At 47.2% G+C, this 19,119-nt stretch overlaps 1 protein-coding gene across 6 annotated transcripts in view; it reads left to right on the plus strand.

Moving 5' to 3' along the window:
• Positions 1-19,119, plus strand: part of MTRF1 (mitochondrial translation release factor 1) — a 107,059-nt gene that overhangs the window by 4,952 nt on the left and 82,988 nt on the right. The window contains exon 2 of one of the 6 annotated variants that reach the window (XM_029602961.1): positions 5,576-7,287. The exons of the other annotated variants lie outside the window; for them this stretch is intronic. Within the exon in view, the coding sequence (XP_029458821.1) occupies positions 5,905-7,140 (1,236 nt within the window). The 5' untranslated portion in view covers positions 5,576-5,904 and the 3' untranslated portion in view covers positions 7,141-7,287. Of the gene's footprint in view, positions 1-5,575; positions 7,288-19,119 lie in introns of those variants that run through there. 6 annotated transcript variants of the gene reach the window in all.

Raw genomic sequence — 19,119 nt, forward strand, 5'->3', positions numbered from 1 at the left:
GCCCTTCAAAGGATCCCTCCTGTTCGGCAGTGAACTAGAGAAACTGGCCGACAAATGGGGCAAGTCCCCATTGCCGTGACTGCCGGAAGATAAGACAAAGAGAAATCAGCGTCCCTTCCCCAGGTCCTCCAGGGGCAGATGTTCGCAGCACTTCAATCCTTACAGGAACAACTATCAAGCGCCCCGCCCTACGGGCAGGAACCAGTCCTTTCGGACCAAGCACAACAAGAGGGGAGCCAGCTCGGGTACGGGCCCCAGCCGCACCACACAATGAGATTCAGCCGACCCATCCAAGGGAAGAAGCCATAGGGGGCAGATTAGCCCTATTCTACCACAGATGGGTCGAGAGAACCTCGGACAAGTGGGTCCTAGCCATCATTCGGGAGGGGTACTACCTAGATTTCCTACGAACCCCTTCGGACAAGTACGTGGAGTCCCCCTGCCACACCCCCTCCAAGAGGGCGGCAGTGGAAGCTACACTGTCCAGGCTACTGGCACTCGAGGCCATAACCCCAGTACCTCCACAGGAAATAAATTCGGGCCATTATTCCATTTATTTTATCGTTCCCAAGAAAGAGGGAACATTTAGGCCCATCCTGGATCTCAAGTCGGTCAACCGCCACCTCAGGATCCCTCGCTTCCGCATGGAAACCCTGCGATCCGTTATAAGGGCGATACAACCAGGAGAGTTTCTCACATTCCTGGATCTTTCGGAGGCCTATCTGCACATCCCCATTCATCAGGAACATCAGCGATACCTACGCTTCAAAGTCCTGAACAGTCACTACCAGTTCCGGGCACTACCCTTCGGGTTAGCCACAGCACCCTGGACGTTCACCAAGGTAATGGTGGTGGCGGCAACACTGAGGAAGGAAGGAATCCTTGTTCACCCCTACCTGGACGATTGGCTGATCAGAGCAAAGTCACCGGAGGAAAGCCACCAAACAACCAGCAGAGTCATAACTCTACTGGAAAGCCTAGGATGGGTAGTCAACACAAACAAAAGTTCCCTACAGCCCTCACAGTCGCTGGAATACCTAGGAGTCCGATTTGACACCAAAGAGGACAAGGTCAGCCTGACCCCCACAAGGAGATCAAAATTGTGGAACCAACTACAAACCTTGCTGGACGATCCTCGTCCTGCAGCATGGGATTACCTGCAAGTACTCGGGCTGATGGCATCCACACTGGAAGTTGTGCCATGGGCGCGAGCCCACATGAGGCCCCTACAGCGCTCACTCCTATCACGGTGGAGCCCACGGTCCCAGAACTACACCGTATGTCTATCACTCCCGGGCAGAGTTCGGACCCAGCTACGGTGGTGGCTCAGGCCAGCCACATGAGCTGGGGATCAAAACTATCCTCCCCAACCTGGACTCTACTCACCACAGATTCCAATCTACGAAGATGGGGAGCACACTGCGAGGAGCTAACCTCCCAAGGGTAGTGGAACGCAGAAGAGGCGGGATGGAACATCAACCTACTAGAAGAGCGAGCAGTCAGACTAGCCTGCATGCGGTTCGTCCACAGACTTCGAAACAAAGTGGTCAGAGTAATGTTGGACAACGCCTCGACAGTGGCCAACATCAACCAGCAGGGGGGAACCAGAAGCCAACAGGTGTCCCTAGAAATAGACCCCCCTGATGGCGTGGGTGGAAGCAAACCTCCAGGAGATCTCTGCCATCCACATCGCCGGGAAAGACAACATCACGGCAGACTTCCTCAGCAGGGAAAGTCTAGACCCAGGAGAATGGAGGCTGTCACCTCAAGATAATAGTGGATCGGTGGGGGACACCGGACATGGACCTTCTGGCAAACAGATCCAACGCCCAAGTATCCAGGTACTTCAGCCACAGGCGGGATCCACAGTCCCAAGGGATCGATGCCCTGGTACAGCCTTGGCCCCCGGGGACTCTACTATACGCCTTCCCGCTGTGGCCCCTACTGGGCGCAATCATTCACAAGATATGCTTACACAAGGGATTAGTTCTTCTGGTGGCTCTGGACTGGCCAAGAAGACCCTGATACGCAGACATGAGAAGACTGCTGGCGGGGAACCCCCTACCCCTGCCCCCACACAGGGACCTGCTACAACAAGGTCCGATTCTCCACGAAGACCCAGCTCAATTCTCTCTTACGGTCTGGCCATTGAGAGGGCCCGTCTGAGAGAGAGCGGGTACTGAGGGATGGTAATCGACACCCTCCTCCGAGCACGCAAGTTCTCCACATCACTAACATACATAAGGATCTGGAGAGTATTTGAAGCCTGGTGCAAAGACCACAACATCAAACCACGTTCATTCACAGTTCCCGTGATCCTGGAATTCTTACAGAACGGACTACAGAAGGGCCTGTCCCTCAACTCCATCAAGGTACAGGTGGCTGCCCTGTCATGCTACGGCTCCAAGAGCGAGAGAGACAGCATAGCCTCACACCCGGACGTGTCACGCTTCCTGAAAGGAGTCAAACACTTTCGCCCACCACTAAAGTGGCCGGTACCTCTGTGGAATCTCAATCTCGTTTTGGACTTCCTAGCGGGAACCGCCTTCAGACCCCTACGAGGCCTGTCCCTTCGCCTGTTAACCTTGAAGACGGTGTTTTTGCTGGCGGTGTGTTCAGCCTGCCGCATATCGGAACTACAAGCACTGTCCTGCCGTGAGCCGTTCCGCGGGCTCACCCCGGGGTCCATCCAACTACGCACGGTCCCCTCCTTCCTCTCCAAAGTGGTCTTACACTTCCACCTTAACCAGACAATCTCGCTACCAACGACGGATGGCCGGAAGAATTCGGAAGAAGCCCGTAGTCTCCGCCACCTCAACATTGGCAGACTCCTATCCAGATACCTGGAAATGTCATAAGAACATAAGAAAATGCCATACTGGGTCAGACCAAGGGTCCATCAAGCCCAGCACCCTGTTTCCAACAGTGGCCAATCCAGGCCATAAGAACCTGGCAAGTACCCAAACACTAAGTCTATTCCATGTTACCATTGCTAATGTCAGTGGCTATTCTCTAAGTGAACTTAATAGCAGGTAATGGACTTCTCCTCCAAGAACTTATCCAATCCTTTTTTAAACACAGCTATACTAACTGCACTGACCACATCCCTTGGTAACAAATTCCAGAGTTTAATTGTGCGTTGAGTAAAAAAGAACTTTCTCCGATTAGTTTTAAATGTGCCCCATGCTAACTTCATGGAGTGCCCCCTAGTCTTTCTACTATCCGAAAGAGTAAATACCGATTAACATCTACCCGTTCTAGACCTCTCATGATTTTAAACACCTCTATCATATCCCCCCTCAGTCGTCTCTTCTCCAAGCTGAAAAGTCCTAACCTCTGTAGTCTTTCCTCGTAGGGAAGCTGTTCCATTCCCCTTATCATTTTGGTAGCCCTTCTCTGTACCTTCTCCATCGCAATTATATCTTTTTTGAGATGCGGCGACCAGAACTGTACACAGTATTCAAGGTGCGGTCTCACCATGGAGCGATACAGAGGCATTATGACATTTTCCGTTTTATTCACCATTCCCTTTCTAATAATTCCCAACATTCTGTTTGCTTTTTTGACTGCCGCAGCACACTGAACCGACAATTTCAATGTGTTATCCACTATGACACCTAGATCTCTTTCTTGGGTTGTAGCACCTAATATGGAACCCAACATTGTGTAATTATAGCATGGGTTATTTTTCCCTATATGCATTACCTTGCACTTATCCACATTAAATTTCATCTGCCATTTGGATGCCCAATTTTCCAGTCTCACAAGGTCTTCCTGCAATTTATCACAATCTGCTTGTGATTTAACTACTCTGAACAATTTTGTGTCATCTGCAAATTTGATTATCTCGCTCGTCGTATTTCTTTCCGGATCATTTATAAATATATTGAAAAGTAAGGGTCCCAATACAGATCCCTGAGGCACTCCACTGTCCACTCCCTTCCACTGAGAAAATTGTCCATTTAATCCTACTCTCTGTTTCCTGTCTTTTAGCCAGTTTGCAATCCACGAAAGGACATCGCCACCTATCCCATGACTTTTTACTTTTCCTAGAAGCCTCTCATGAGGAACTTTGTCAAACGCCTTCTGAAAATCCAAGTATACTATATCTACCGGTTCACCTTTATCCACATGTTTATTAACTCCTTCAAAAAAGTGAAGCAGATTTGTGAGGCAAGACTTGCCTTGGGTAAAGCCATGCTGACTTTGTTCCATTAAACCATGTCTTTCTATATGTTCTGTGATTTTGATGTTTAGAACACTTTCCACTATTTTTCCTGGCACTGAAGTGAGGCTAACCGGTCTGTAGTTTCCCGGATCACCCCTGGAGCCCTTTTTAAATATTGGGGTTACATTTGCTATCCTCCAGTCTTCAGGTACAATGGATGATTTTAATGATAAGTTACAAATTTTTACTAATAGGTCTGAAATTTCATTTTTTAGTTCCTTCAGAACTCCGAGCCCGTACGAAAAACGGACCACCTTTTCGTCCTTCACAGCGGAAAGAGACAAGGGGAAACGGCCTCACGGGCAACCATCACCCGCTGGATCAAGGAAGTCATCAAGGCGGCCTACGTAGAAGCTGGCAAGCCACCACCTCTACAGGTCAAGGCCCATTCTACCAGAGCCCAGGCAGTATCATGGGCAGAAACTAGAATGCTGTCACCTGCCGAGATTTGCAGGGCGGCTACATGGTCCTCCATCCATACCTTCTCCAGATTCTACTGTCTGGATGTTCAGGCTCGGGAGGACACAGCATTTGCAAGGGCAATACTAAGTGGGTTACGGGCAGCCTCCCACCCGGATCGGGAGTAGCTTTTATACATCCCATTGGTCCTGAGTCCATCTGCTACACGCTAGGAAATGGAGAAATTACTTACCTGATAATTTTTTTTTCCTTAGTGTAGACAGATGGACTCAGCATCCCACCCTTGGCTGCCGTCACGCAGGGCCTTCAAATGTTCAAGGGTAAGCCATGTGTTTCATTTACCTAGGGCATCCACCCTGCCGGGTGTCGACGCTCCCCGGTTGAGTTCACTGGCGGTCTCCAGCTATAGTCAATCAACCAGTTCAAGTTAATCAAGTTTAACGTTTAACTAAGTTATGAAGTTATCCAAGTTAACCAAATTATTAAGTTAATCAATCAGTCAGTCACACATATATCCACAATGCTTTTCGAGGAGAATACTGAAGAGTTGCACTTCCTGCAGGGGTACAGGTATATGTACTAGGGGCTGACGTCAGATTGAAATCTGATCCGTCTCCAACTGCTAACAGGAGTACACTATACCCATTGTCCTGAGTCCATCTGTCTACACTAAGGAAAACAAAACTATCAGGTAAGTAATTTCTCCATTTCAAAAGGGTCGTTCAAATGGTTAACATAGATATTATAATTTTACATGTATTTATTATTATTTATATTATATTATATTATTATATTATATATATTATATATATATATAATATATATATAATAAAACATATATTATATATATTTATATTATATTTATATTATATTATTATTATTTATATTTTACATTTAATTGTACTATGTTAAACTTGTTCGATGTAGGCAGCTGGAATTGGACTGAAACACACTGGGTGAGATTTCTCCCTAGCGATACCATCTACGTTTTCTCCGCTTGCCCTAACAACGTCATCAGGAGGGGCCCACGCGCCATAAAACCGGCGCGAGAGAGGCGCGCCACCGCCGCCGGCGCGCCGCCAAAGCCACGCGCGCCTAAGGGGCGCGCGCGGCTTTGTCCGGCTTAGTCCGGAATAGACGGAATAGGCGAGGGTTGTGTTTGGTCTGTTCAGCTGCCATAGAGGAGAAGTATAAGAAGTCACAACACTGCTGTAAGGATTCGGCTTGCCTGTAGATCTCAAGAGGTGGCAATATTAATGCCTCCTAAGAGAAAAGGTCGTGTGAGGGTGTTTCCCTCAACACCCTCTTTACCACCCGGACAAAAAACCATCCCCGAACTTACAGCTATTTGCCAAGGAGGAGGAGCTAAAAGTCCCGCTGATGAAGCGCTGTTGGGAGCATCGCGTTTATCTTGGGAAACAACATTGAGCCCTCCAGATCTGAGGACACCATCTGCTCCAGGTCAGTCTTTATCACTTGTGAACACTAATTTGAACACCGTACCGGTGAGTTCAGTGAGCAAATTGGAGGGAGTGGACACAGTGTGCCATGAGCTGGGTACATCTAGCGAGCATGGAAATTCAGAGCTGCAGCATGTAGGAGAAGATATAGAAGGAGAAGAGCTGGCAGGGGTGCAAGGAGGAGCTGCAGTTTCTGAACTAATCAAGGCAGGCCCGGTTACCCTAGAATCTCTTTGGGAATTAGTAGCCTCATATGGCCCGCGTTTTCAAGGGCTGACGAGGCAACTGAACTCAATGTCGGGGAAACTGGATAAATTGTCCCAAGAACAAGAAGTAAAAATATGTGAAAACTCAAGCAAAATATCGGAATTACAAATAGCAGTAAAAACGTCTCAGAATATGTGTCAAGCGTTAATTCAAGACAAGTCAGCTACTAACAGAAGAGTGGAATTCATCGAAAACAGTCTTCGCAGACTGAATCTTAGACTTTTGAACTTTCCAAAAGTCATAGGGGAATCTCCCCGAATGACATTGAGGAAATATATGTTAGAGGGTCTGAAAATGACTCTAGACCAGATCCCATGTATAAATAAGATTTATTTTCTTCCATTCAATAGGAACAGAGAAAGTAATCCACCACAAGTAAATTTACATAACCTGACAGAAATATTAGAATCTTCAATAGAAATCTATGAAAGGGCGACTTTACTGATTTCCTTACCCTCTGAATCAGATGTTAGCTTGGTTATGAAGTGTTATTTTCAAAATATTAATGAGAGTTTCATGGGCCAAAAAATCCAGATATTCCCAGACTTATCTAAAACAACTCAGGAGAGGAGGAAAGCTTTCCTTTCTATGAGACAGGAAGTGATTACATTGGGGGCAAAGTTTCTTCTGAGATACCCCTGCAAAGGGGTGGTTACCTACAATAGAAATGTATATATTTTTTATGCCCCGGAACAGCTTAGAGTATTCATAGACTCAAGAAGGGGAGCATTCACAACCTCCTCTCCTAATCAGGGCCCGGGATAACCTATACTAGATCATAGAAAATGAGGTAAATTAATTCATTGTGACTTAATATCGATAGATATCTGCTTTACTTTTTGAAATTCCCAAGTTTTCTGTTCTCCTCTATTTTATTTTAGTTTTCATTATATTGTGGTCTAATTAAATAGATGATGCTTCAAATGTATTATATATATCTGGAAGTAATGTTACAGAATTTCTGTGCAAAGTATTTCTTTGTAATGTTTAAAAAATCAATAAAGAGTAAATAAAAAAAAAAAAAAAAACTTGTTCGATGTAAAGCGCCACTCCAGGCACTAGTTTTATGTTACGCTGTGAACCGATGTGATATCATTGATGAATGTCGGTATATAAAATCTTCTAAATAAATAAATAAAATAAATAAATAAACATAGCTATTATTGTTTTATAAACTTAGTTCGTAGGATAGATGATGTATAAATAGAACAATCACAACCTGAGAGGTTACAATGGTCAAATATTTGTTCAACTGTGGATTTTCTTCCCCCAACTAATCGAAGGCCTAATGAGTCAATCAGCTATAAGGCCTTATTAACCTCTTAATAAAAAACAAAACTAATGAATCGGTTGAAAGCGTGTCCAAACTTTTGCACATGCCATATTCATTGTTTTATTAATTTCAATCTGTTAAAATCAGCAGATAGTAATTTTGCATTAAATATTGCAGAAAGCTGTTGTATTTAACTTTGTACCATACAGAGGTTGTGTCAGCTTCTGTTCACTTACAGGTCGATACAGAAAAACGTGCGGGAGAGCCAGCAAGCGCACAGGCCGCTCTCCTGGGCGCACAATTCAGGAGGGTGGCCTATGCAAATTAGGGCCCGTGGTAAAAAGAGGCACTAGGGACACTAGCGCGTCCCTAGCGCCTCCTTTTTGACAGGAGCGGTGTACTATAGTGCACTGTACTGTATCGGCCCATTAGTCTTTGAAACATAAAATTTAACAAGGGATATCTATACTTTTGCATACAACTATAAATGTGTTGGTTGTTAGTTTCATGGAGTGTCCCCTTATTTATTTATTTTTTAAATTCTTTATCCAATTTTTCAATAACAAAACAATGTTTTGCACATGGAAATACATGGAGAAAACTAATTATTTTCAAGATAAACTGTACAAAAATTAAATTGTTCATCCATTTTAACCAAAAATTAAATTATAGACATAATGGGGAAGGTCCTGGAAAATTAAGAGAGACTACTAGGACAACAAAAGATTCTCATAGCAAGGCGTTAACACACTGTTCCAGCATTATTTATAATTTACATGCCTATTGGGGAAGAGGTGGCAAGTTTTTTTTGATTCCAAAAATAATTTTAATTGATCTGGTGAAAAGAAAATAGTGTCCATTTATTTTAATATTATTTGAAAGGGTTAATAACTGTTCTTTATTTACGCAATACCAGCCAAATCATGATTTTATAAACCTCTGTCATATCTCTTCTTGATCATCTCTTTTCCAAGATTAAGAGCCCTAACTTGTTTAGCCTTTTCTTATACAGGAGCCTTCCAACCCCTTTATCATTTTTCCCTTCTTTGGACTTTTTCTAGTTCTGCTACATTTTTTTTTTTTTTAGATCAGGGAGCAGAACGTCACACAATATTCAAGGTGTAATTTTACCATGGATCGATATAGAGGCAATAATATTTTCCATTTTATTCTTTTTTTCTTTTTGGATCATTCTTAACCTATTTGATTTTTTTGACCACAGTTGTATGCTGACCTGAGGACTTCAAATTATTGTCCCCAAGAACTCCAAGGTCTTTTTTTCCTTGGTGGTAGTTTATAACCCAGAATCCAACTTTGTTTACATGTAATTGAGATTAGTTTTCCTTCTATGCATCGCTTCATATTTGTCAACATTTAATTTCATCTCCCATTTAGATGCTCATACTCCTAGTTTCCCAGGATTCTTCTACAATTCCTCACAATCCACTGCTGTCTGAATAATGTTGTGTCATCTGCAAATCTGGTCACTTCATTTGTTTCTCCTTTTTCCAAATTATTAATGAATGTTAAACAGAACAGTTCCCATACAGATCCTTGGAGCATTCCACTATTGGCCTTTCTCCATTTGGAAAACTGACCATTTAGTCCTACTCTCTCATTTCCTTTTTTTTTAACCAGCTACCAGTCCACAATAGAACACTGCCTTTTATCCCATGACTTTTTAATTTTCTGAGGAGTCTCTCATTAGAAAGTTTGAAAATCCCAATTAGCAAAGTCTCCTATGATTATGCAGGGGATGAGCTACACAATTAGTTTCCCACTGCAGGAGACAGGGGGCTAGGTCGAGCAACAGTAGCAGTGGTGGCATTGGCCAGCAAATCTCTCCCATTATCCAAATCGGATATACTAATATAATAGCAGTGGCTCCTCGAGCCCTTCCTTTTCTCCTGCACATGGTTCTGAGTGTTGCATTTATAACCAGGCAGTGCAAAGCACATCAGTACAACACTGTGGCCCATGTGCAGGGAGAAAAGGAAGAGCCTGAGGAGCTACTGCTGCCACTGTTCGATTAGCACATCTGAATCGGCATCCAGTTGAGAAGGGGAGAGATTGCCCAGCTGATAATTGGCAAAGGGTAGGAATAAGGGAGTGCAGATAAGGCAACAGGGTCAGTTCTGTTATTAGAGAGAGTGAGGCATCCTCCTCAGGCTGCAAAATTTTAGGGTGGTAATATCCACAGCAGGAAGTTCCCCAAAATGCCCCATAGCAGCTGCCTTACTTAGCACCATTATAAAAAACAGTAACTTGTGGTAGCACTAAAGCAGCTAATGTCGACATGCAATCCTGGTCTGCAAGCTCACAACTGTCTACCTCATGCTACTACAGTGCAGAACTTCAGACTTCCACAGCTGATAGCGCGGTCATCGTCCCTGATGCTAGCTCCACTCTTGCTACCTGTTCATTGTACTTAACGTTGCTTTCACGTGAGCCCTGCTGCCAAAGATCTTCAGGACAGATTATTTTTCTGCTCCACGTGGCAGTAGGAGATGGGCCTTGGCTTCAAGAGAGCACAATGACTGGGGCAGCAGAGCAGGGAAGAGACCCAGAAGAGTTGAGCAGTTCCCACTTAGGCAGAAGCACTGTGAGGACCAACTTGCACCTCTGTGACCAAACATGGATTCTGGTCCCATTTAAGAGGCACTGTAATCCTAGAGATGGAGGATTGGAATGTACGAAGGAACATGCTGTACCAGGTGATTTGAAATAAAATTCTATAAAAGAAAAATTGTGATAGGGGGTTACTGGTGAGAGAGGATGTGATGGGATAACAGGTGAGAGAGAGGGAGTGACTGGGGAGGTAACTGGTGAGAGAGGTAAGGAGTGATGGGGTGACTGGTGAGCAAGAGTGACTGGAGGGTGACTGGTGAGAAGGAGGGATTGGTGAGAGCGGGAGTTACTGATGGAAGTGACTGGTAAGAGAGAGAGGGAGTAAATGTTGGAAGTGACTGGCGAGAAAGAGGAAGTTACTGGTGGGGGGTGACTGGTGAAAGAGAGAGAGTGTTTTACTGGTAGGAGGCTGACTGAAGGGTGACTAGTGAGAGAGAATGTCTAGGGGAGACGTGAGAGAGGGAATGATTGGCAGGGTGACTTAGGATGACATGGAGAGATACTGACTGGGGGGTGACTGGTGAGAGAAGGAAGGATTGGTGAGAGAGGGAATTACTGATGGAGGTGACTGGTAAGAGAGAGAGGGGGAGTTCCTGTTGGGGAAGTGACTGGCGAGAGAGGAAGTTACTGGTTGGGGGTGACTGGTGAGAGAGGGTTTTACTGGTAGGAGGCTGACTGAAGGGTGACAGGTGAGAGAGAATGTCTAGGGGGTGATTGATGAGAGAGAGAGTGGGTGTCACTGGTGAAAGATGGAGTAGGGGGGTGATGGGTGATTGGTGAGAGAGCATTACTGGGGAAATGACTGAGTGAAAGGGAGAAACTGAGGGGATGACTAGGGAGTGGGAGGGTGTGACTGGGGGTAGGGCTGGAGAGAGAGAGGGAGTGACTAGTAGGGGGAAATGTTAAGAAAGGAGGGGGATGAATGGTGGGGGAAGACTTATGAGAGAGGGGGTGACTGGGAAGAGAGGAGAAAGTTTGTGTGTTCCACCCTTATTTATGACAATCAGACCGATACAGTACAGTATGCTCTGTTAACCTGCCACTGGACGCGCGTTTTCCCTTACCCCTTATTCAGAAAGGGGCCGAAAATGCGCGTCCAATCTGCCGAACCTAATAGCGCCCACAACATGCAAATGCATGTTGGTGGCCCTATTAGGTATTCCCGCGCAATACAGAAAGTAAAATGTGCAGCCAAGGTAGGCGCTAATTTCTTCGGGCACCAGGAAAGTGCACAGAAAAGCAGTAAAAACTGCTTTTCTGTGCACCCTCCATCTTAATATCATGGCGATATTAAGTCGGAGGTCCCGAAACTTTCCAAAAGAAAAAAAAAATTTGAAGTCGGCCGGCAGCTGTTGGGTCAAACCGGACGCTCAATTTTGCCGGCGTCCGGTTTCCGAGCCCGTGGCTGTCAGCCGGCTCGAGAACAGACGCCATGCAAAATTGAGCGTTGGCTGTCAAACCCTCTGACAGCTGCCGCTCCGGTCCAAAAGGAGGCGCTAGGGACGCGCTAGTGTCCCTAGCGCCTCCTTTTGCCCGTTTTTACCGCCGGGCCTCATTTAAATACAGAATCGTGCACACAGGAGAGTGGCCTGTACGCGCTCCGGGAGAGCAGGCATTCGCCCGCTCTCCCGCGGACTTTATTGAATCGGCCCCAATGTCAGGGTGATGGGATATCAACAGTTCCCAGGTATGGGGTCTGGGGTTATCCTCATTCGTTTGAATTATTGGAGTTTATTTGATGTCAGCTATTTCTGAAATATTCTTTTTATTAGTATGATTTTACTATTATTTATTATGCTTGTCAGTCTTAAGTTTATGAATGTTTTACTGTGAACTGATTTGGTCTAAAGCAGTATAGAAGACATTTTTAAATAAAATAACATTTCTTTATCTTATTTGATGTTTTATGAAGAATGGTGATGGTTCTGTTTTCCATTGTTGCACTGCATACAGAATCTGACTTGTTGCGGTTTCCAGTTCAATTTTTGTCTGCACATTTCTATTTATACTTTATGGTTTTTCTATTCTTTATTTGGAGAGGATTAGACTGTATGTCACATATGTGACCAAGATAAGGTATTCTGCTAGCATGCAGTTTCTATGTAGGGATCTATAGCTGTCTGTCTTGCTCTGTTTTCCTAATAGAAGGTGTATTAATGTTTTGGGGCCTCATGTGCTTTAAAATGAAGACCACTGACCATTTTAGTAGCAGCCCTCTGGATCATTTCCATCCTGTTTATATCATTTTTTTAAGTGCGCAGTATTCCAAGTGAGGTCTCACCAGGGACCTATACAGGGGCAATATCTTCTGTTAGTGCTGTTTTGGTATGGAAGGGATACTATATTGTAATTGTAATTCAGTTTATTCATGGTTTTCTGAAGGCCAAGTCCACACCCAACATGGGTTCCAAGTGTCATTTTTTGCAGGGTGTTTTGTTTGGCATCACAGTAGTGCATGTAAATATACATGTTATTGTAAGTGATATTTTTACCTCATAAGACTGTACTTTGCCCTTTGTCATGTAAAATCTGTTAATATAAATGCATAGCCTTTAATTCACCCATCTCCTAGTTCCTCAAAAGGAAAGTTGAGAGGCAGGTGGAAGTGTTCCTGGAGGTAGGCAGGGCTGCCAGTTTCCTAGGAATATTATCAATGATGTTCTTCCACTTCTCTTGGAACCCTGACCTCTGCCTCCCCCATTATGCAGCATTTCAAATTACTGAAAAGGCCAGACTTCAAGGATCTCCTGCTCAGCAAAACTCCAAGACTTCCACCCCACCCCCATCTTGACCCTCTCAGTAATTTTTCTTGTACCATGCCATCCTGGTATGGGAAGGGGGTGAGCACCATCCCATTCTTCACCTCAAGCAGCAGATTGCCTTGCGTTGCCCCATGAGGCGAAATTTAAGGTGTATGAAGTGTCGGGGTTTGTGGACTGTATAGAAACATGGTGGCAGAAAAAGACCATATGGCCCATCCAGTCTGCCCATCCATCCAATTAATTTAGCATTATAACTCTAATCATTTCCTTATAGATCCCCTGAATTTATCCCATGCTTTATTGAATTCAGATATTGTTTACCCCCAAGCCTTCCGTTAAGGACAGTAGCAACTGCATCTCAATGCAGACAGCCCCCAAGCAGAAATGTAAACTTTAGGTGTAATAGTGAAGTTACCCCAATTGTTCATTTCCATTCTCTAGCCAGCAAGTATCTGCTGTGTTTGTCCCATGACCTTTTGAATTCCTTTACTGTTCTTGTCTTCTGGGAGGCCATTCCATGTACCACCATCCTTTTCATGAAGAGATATTTCCTGACATTGATTTTGAGACTTCCCCCTTGGAGTTTCATATCATGATCCTAGTTTTGAAGCTTCCTTTCCACTGGAAAAGATTTTGATTTTTGCACATCATTAATTCCTTGCAGGTATTTGAAGATCTGTATCATATCTCCTCTGTTTCTTCTCGCTTCCATACATATTAATGTCCTTCAGTCTCATCTCATATGGCTTTCTATACAGACCCCACACCAGTTTGGTTACCTTTCTCTGGACCACATTCATTCTGTCCTTATCCTTTTTGAGAGAGTCTCCTGAACTGAACATGTTATTCCAGGTGAGGCCTCACCAGGGATCTTTTTAGTGGCATTATCGCCTCTTTTTTCCTGCTGGTTATGCCTCTTTCAGTGCAGCCCAGCATCCTTCTGGCCTTAGCCACCACCTTGTCACATTGCTTCACCACCTTCAGATCCTCAGACACTATTACCCTGAGGTCTCTCTCCCAGTTTGTGCACATCAGTCTTTTTTGCCCCTGCAACTCATACAACTTCTTTGGGAGGAGAGGAGGTGCAGGGGGAAATATGAAGCAGACCTTCAGATACCTCAAAGAGATTGATGCACAAACAAGCCTTTTCTGCTGGAAAGGAAACTGCAGAACTACGGGTCATGATATTAAACTCCAGGGGAGGTGACTCAGAACCAACATTAGGAAATATTTCTTCACAGAGAAGGTGGCGGATGCATGGCATGCTCTCCTGGAAGAAGTAGTAAAATGAGAATGTAATGGGATAAACACTGTAGAACTCTATAGGCTAGAGGATGGAAATGAAAAAATGGGGTAGCCTAAAGTTAACACCTCTGCATGGGGGTAACCTGTATGGAAGACAATTACTACCACTCTTAACAGAAGGCAAGGATGTTACCTGCACAGAGCGACAGTTACTACCCTTAACATTAGGCAAAAGAGTATGCTGCACCGAGCAGCAGTTACTACCAAAAGCAACTTGCTGGGCAGACTGGATGGACCTTTGTTCTTTATCTGCCATCATTTACTATGTTACCATCCCTCTTCAACTTCTCCTCATCCCCCAGATCTCCATCAATACCCTTATTCTTTATGCTCTTCACACTGCTGATTACTAAAATCTTCCCCCTCCTCTCCCCCTACGCTCACATACACACAAAGAGGGTGGAGGCAGGTGGAGAGAGGAAGAAAGAGAGGGGCATAGGGATAGAGAGGAGAGCAAGATATGGGTGGGGAATAGAGAGCAGAAGGAGTGTGGGGGTAAGGAGAGTGGGAAGGGAAAAGTTGTGGAGCAGGGTTTGGTTGGCTTGATTATCCCCCCAACCAAAAAGAATAAGACTACAGTTTATCAATTGCTAAGGTCAGAGTTAATTACTCACTTGCTGATGTTAGTCCCTAAATGACTCATTATGAAAAGATTCCCTTCTAACCACCTAATTTTGGTAACAGTCTCTATATAAAACTATGTGCTGGGGGTGGGTAGGAAAATCAAACTGAGTAATATACTAAGAAACAGCTTTCTCTCGTAGAAAAGCAGCATGAATTTCCTAGCGTGTAGCAGATGGACTCAGGATGAATGGGTATAGTGTGCTCGTGCCAGCAGTTGGAGACGGATCTGACGTCAGCACGTAGTACATATACCCCTGCAGGAAGTGCAGAAGCTCAGTAATTTCCGTCTCCAAAGCAGTTTGGAGCTACCTCACGCTCGCTGAGCATTTTTCCAAATTCTAACGACTAAATTCATAGAAGAATCCTACCTGAAGACGAGCCCCGCACTCCTGCGGTGATACCCTCTGAGTTTCCCAGTTGAGTTTCCCGAGGTGATTTCCGTGGTCCCTCGGAGGTACGAGCCTCGGTCCGGTGGCCGAATCGCGGCAGGGACCTAGCCCCCGAGTGAGAAGGGCTCGGGCGCGGCATAGAGGCAGCCTCGGTCCCGATCCGTTCGCGGTGAAGACTTGGCCCCCGAGCGAGACGAGTTCGGGCGCGGCCTAGAGGCAGCAGGTGCACTTCCTCGAGCGCGGCGGTGATGGTAATCACCCTCTCCCCCCGCAGCCGGAGACCGCCTGGGTCGCAGCCGGGAAGCGCCGAAGATCAGGTAAGGCGTACATCTTTACTTTTGCTGGTCTCCGAGGAGCGAGGATTAGCAGGGTCTGCCTACGTGGAAGCCCGCCAAGGAGGTCGCCATTTTGCCTGCCTGCTCGCCGTCGCAATCTGCCCTGGTTCGCCACCTCGATCTAGCGTTCAGACCAGACTAAGCGCACAGGCAACGGGCGAGTATGTTAGGCGCCCGAAAATAATTGGGCGCACATTGATGGGCGCACGTTGATGGGCGCACATCTTTCATGCATATTACAAGGCGCATACTTTCGGCTGGGAGCGCACCGGCGCATAGAGATAACAGACGCGATGGAGCGTATGAGAGCCCATGCGTCCACAGAGCCGGCACCTCCAGAATCAGGCATAAGAGCTCTAGGCCTCTGCTCAGCATGCCACCTCAGAGCCACACAGAGCGAGGAAGCAGACTCCCTATGTGCCCAATGTGAGGAGGCCCTGGGAGTTCCAGGCCAGGGCCGATCCCAGCCCAGATTAATTGCCAGTTCCTCAGGGAACACCCCGGAACTAGCAGGCCGAGGTGAGCAGCCGGGGAACCCTAGAGACCTTGTGCCCCTAAGGCTAGAACCTGCTTCGCTCTCCTGGGTGGAATTATTCAAGGGGATTCACGCCTTTGTCAAGATGCAGTCTGATCCCCGAACGGACCCATACGTATCGGATGACCCTGCCCCTGGACCCTCAAGACCTAGGCACGGCCACCTGGAAGCCCCACTTATGGGGATTCAGATTGCTCTGAGGAAGAAGACGAGCTCCCCGAGGAGGGAGAACTTCCCTTGGGGATAGAGCCGTATCGAACCATGAGACGCTTCTTTCTTAAGGAGGATCTCCCAGACCTGGTCTCTCAATGCCTGTCTGAGCTGGCTATCCCGGGCCAAGGCAGCCCAGGGGAACCTAGAATGAACCCCCTGCTAGAGGGCCTTCGTCAAACGGCTCACCATTTTCCCCTCATACAAGCAGCACAGCAGCTAATCGATCTGGAGTGGAATGCGCTGGAGACCTCATTCAAAGGGGGGTCGGGCCTTGTCTAGCATGTACCCCCTGGACCCGGCAACCAAGGAGCTGCTGGCGTGCCCCAAGGTAGTCGCCATAGTTTGCGCAATTGTGAAGCGCACCACCATTCCAGTGGAGGGAGGGGCGGCCCTCAAGGATGCACATGACCGGCGCCTGGACGCCATTCTGAAACAAGCCTTTGAGGTGGCAGCCATGACCCTACGAATCGCGACCTGCTGCACCGTGGTGACACGTTCCTGTTTATCACAAGCCAGGAACAACACCCCGGGAGAAGAAATGGAATCAGCTCTATCGTTCCTCACTGACGCTGCCTCCGACCTAGTCCGTACGGCAGCCAAGGGAGTGTCATCCTCAGTGGCAGCCAGGAGACAGCTCTGGCTATGAAATTGGTCGGCCGACTCCTCCTCCAAGACGCGCCTTACAAGAATGCCCTTTAAGGGATCCCTCCTGTTCGGCAGCGACCTCGAGAAACTGGCTAACAAATGGGGCGCCTCTCCATTACCCCGTCTACCAAAAGACAAGTCAAGGCGGAACCAGCGCCCTTTTCCTAGGCCATCCAGAGGTAGAAGCTCTCAACGCTTCAACCCTTACAGGACTAGCTACCAAGCACCTCGTTCTCAGACCAGGAACCAGTCCTTTCGGACCAGGCACAACAAGAGGGGAACCGGCTCGGGTTCGGGTCCCGGCCGCACCCTCAATGAGAATCAGCCGACCCATCTGGGGGAAGAAGCCATAGGGGGCAGGCTAACCCTATTCTACCGCAGATGGGTCGAGATTACTTCGAACCAGTGGGTCCTCGCCATCGTCTGAGAAGGGTATTACCTGGAATTCCTTCGTCTCCCTCCGGACAAGTTTGCGGAATCTCCTTGTCCACCCCTCAAGAGGGCGGCACTGGAAGCTACCTTGTGGAGGCTCCTGTCCCTAAAAGTCATAATCCCAGTGCCTGCATGGGAGATAAATTCTGGGCATTACTCCATTTACTTCATCGACCCAAGAAGGGGGGCACCTTCAGACCCGTCCTGGACCTCAAGTCAGTCAACCGGCACTTAAGGGCCCCAGGATTTTGCATGGAAACTCTGCGGTCCGTCCGAAGTGCAATACAGCCAGGGGAGTATCTCACATCCCTGGATCTGTCAGAGGCTTACTTGCATATCCCAATCCATCGGGATCACCAGCGCTACTTACGCTTCAAAGTCCTGGAACAACACTTTCAGTTCCGGGCTTTACCCTTCGGGTTAGCCACCGCGCCGCGGACCTTTACCAAGGTAATAGTAGTGGTGGCGGCGTCACTCAGGAAGGAAGGAATTCTCGTCCATCCCTACCTAGACGATTGGCTGATCAGGGCAAAGTCACCGGAGGAGAGCCACCGGGCAACCAACAGAGTTATATCTCTTTTGGAAAGCCTAGGATGGGTAGTCAACACAAACAAGAGTTCCCTACAGCCTTCGCAGTCGCTGGAATACCTAGGAGTCTGATTAGACACCCAGGGAGACAAAGTCAGCCTGACCTCCAAGAGGAAATCAAAACTCCGGAATCGTTTACAGACTCTGCTGAGCGCCACCCGGCCCACAACTTGGGATTACCTACAGGTCCTCGGCCTAATGGCCTCTACTCTGGAAGTGGTACCATGGGCACGGGCTCGTATGAGACCGTTGCAACGTACCCTCCTATCTCGGTGGAGTCCACGATTACAGAACTCCACCGTGCATCTACCTCTACCGGCCAGAGCACGGAATCAGTTACGGTGGTGGCTGCAGCCCGGCCACACGAGCCGGGGGTCAAAAATGTCCTCCCCAACCTGGACCCTGCTCACTACAGATGCCAGCCTGAGCGGCTGGGGAGCACACTGCGAAGAGCTAACCGCCCAAGGGCGGTGGAACAGAGAAGAGTCGGGGTGGAACATCAACCGACTAGAGGCATGGGCAGTCAGGTTAGCATGCCTGCGATTTGCCCACAGACTTCGAAACAGAGCAGACAGAGTGATGTCGGACAATGCCACCACGGTGGTATACATCAACCGACAGGGCGGAACCAGAAGCCGACAGGTATCCTTAGAAATAGCCCCCCTGATGGCTTGGACGGAAGCAAATCTCCAGGACATCTCTGCTGTCCACAGCGCCGGGAAGGACAACACCACGGCAGACTTCCTCAGCAGAGAAAGCCTAAACCCGGGGGAATGGCAGCTGTCATCCACGGCCTTCCAGATGATTGTGGATCAGTGGGGGACTCCGGGCATGGACCTACTAGCGGACAGGTTCAACGCTCAAGTACCCAGATACTTCAGTCGCAGGCGAGATCCTCTATCCCACGGGATCGACGCCCTGGTACAGCCATGGCCTCAGGGGATCCTGCTATATGCCTTTCCCCCATGGCCCCTGCTGGGTGCCATTATACACAAGATTCAGCGGCACAGAGGCC

This window comes from Rhinatrema bivittatum, chromosome 5 (genome assembly GCF_901001135.1).
Source record: "Rhinatrema bivittatum chromosome 5, aRhiBiv1.1, whole genome shotgun sequence".
Classification (NCBI taxonomy): Eukaryota; Metazoa; Chordata; class Amphibia; order Gymnophiona; family Rhinatrematidae; genus Rhinatrema; species Rhinatrema bivittatum.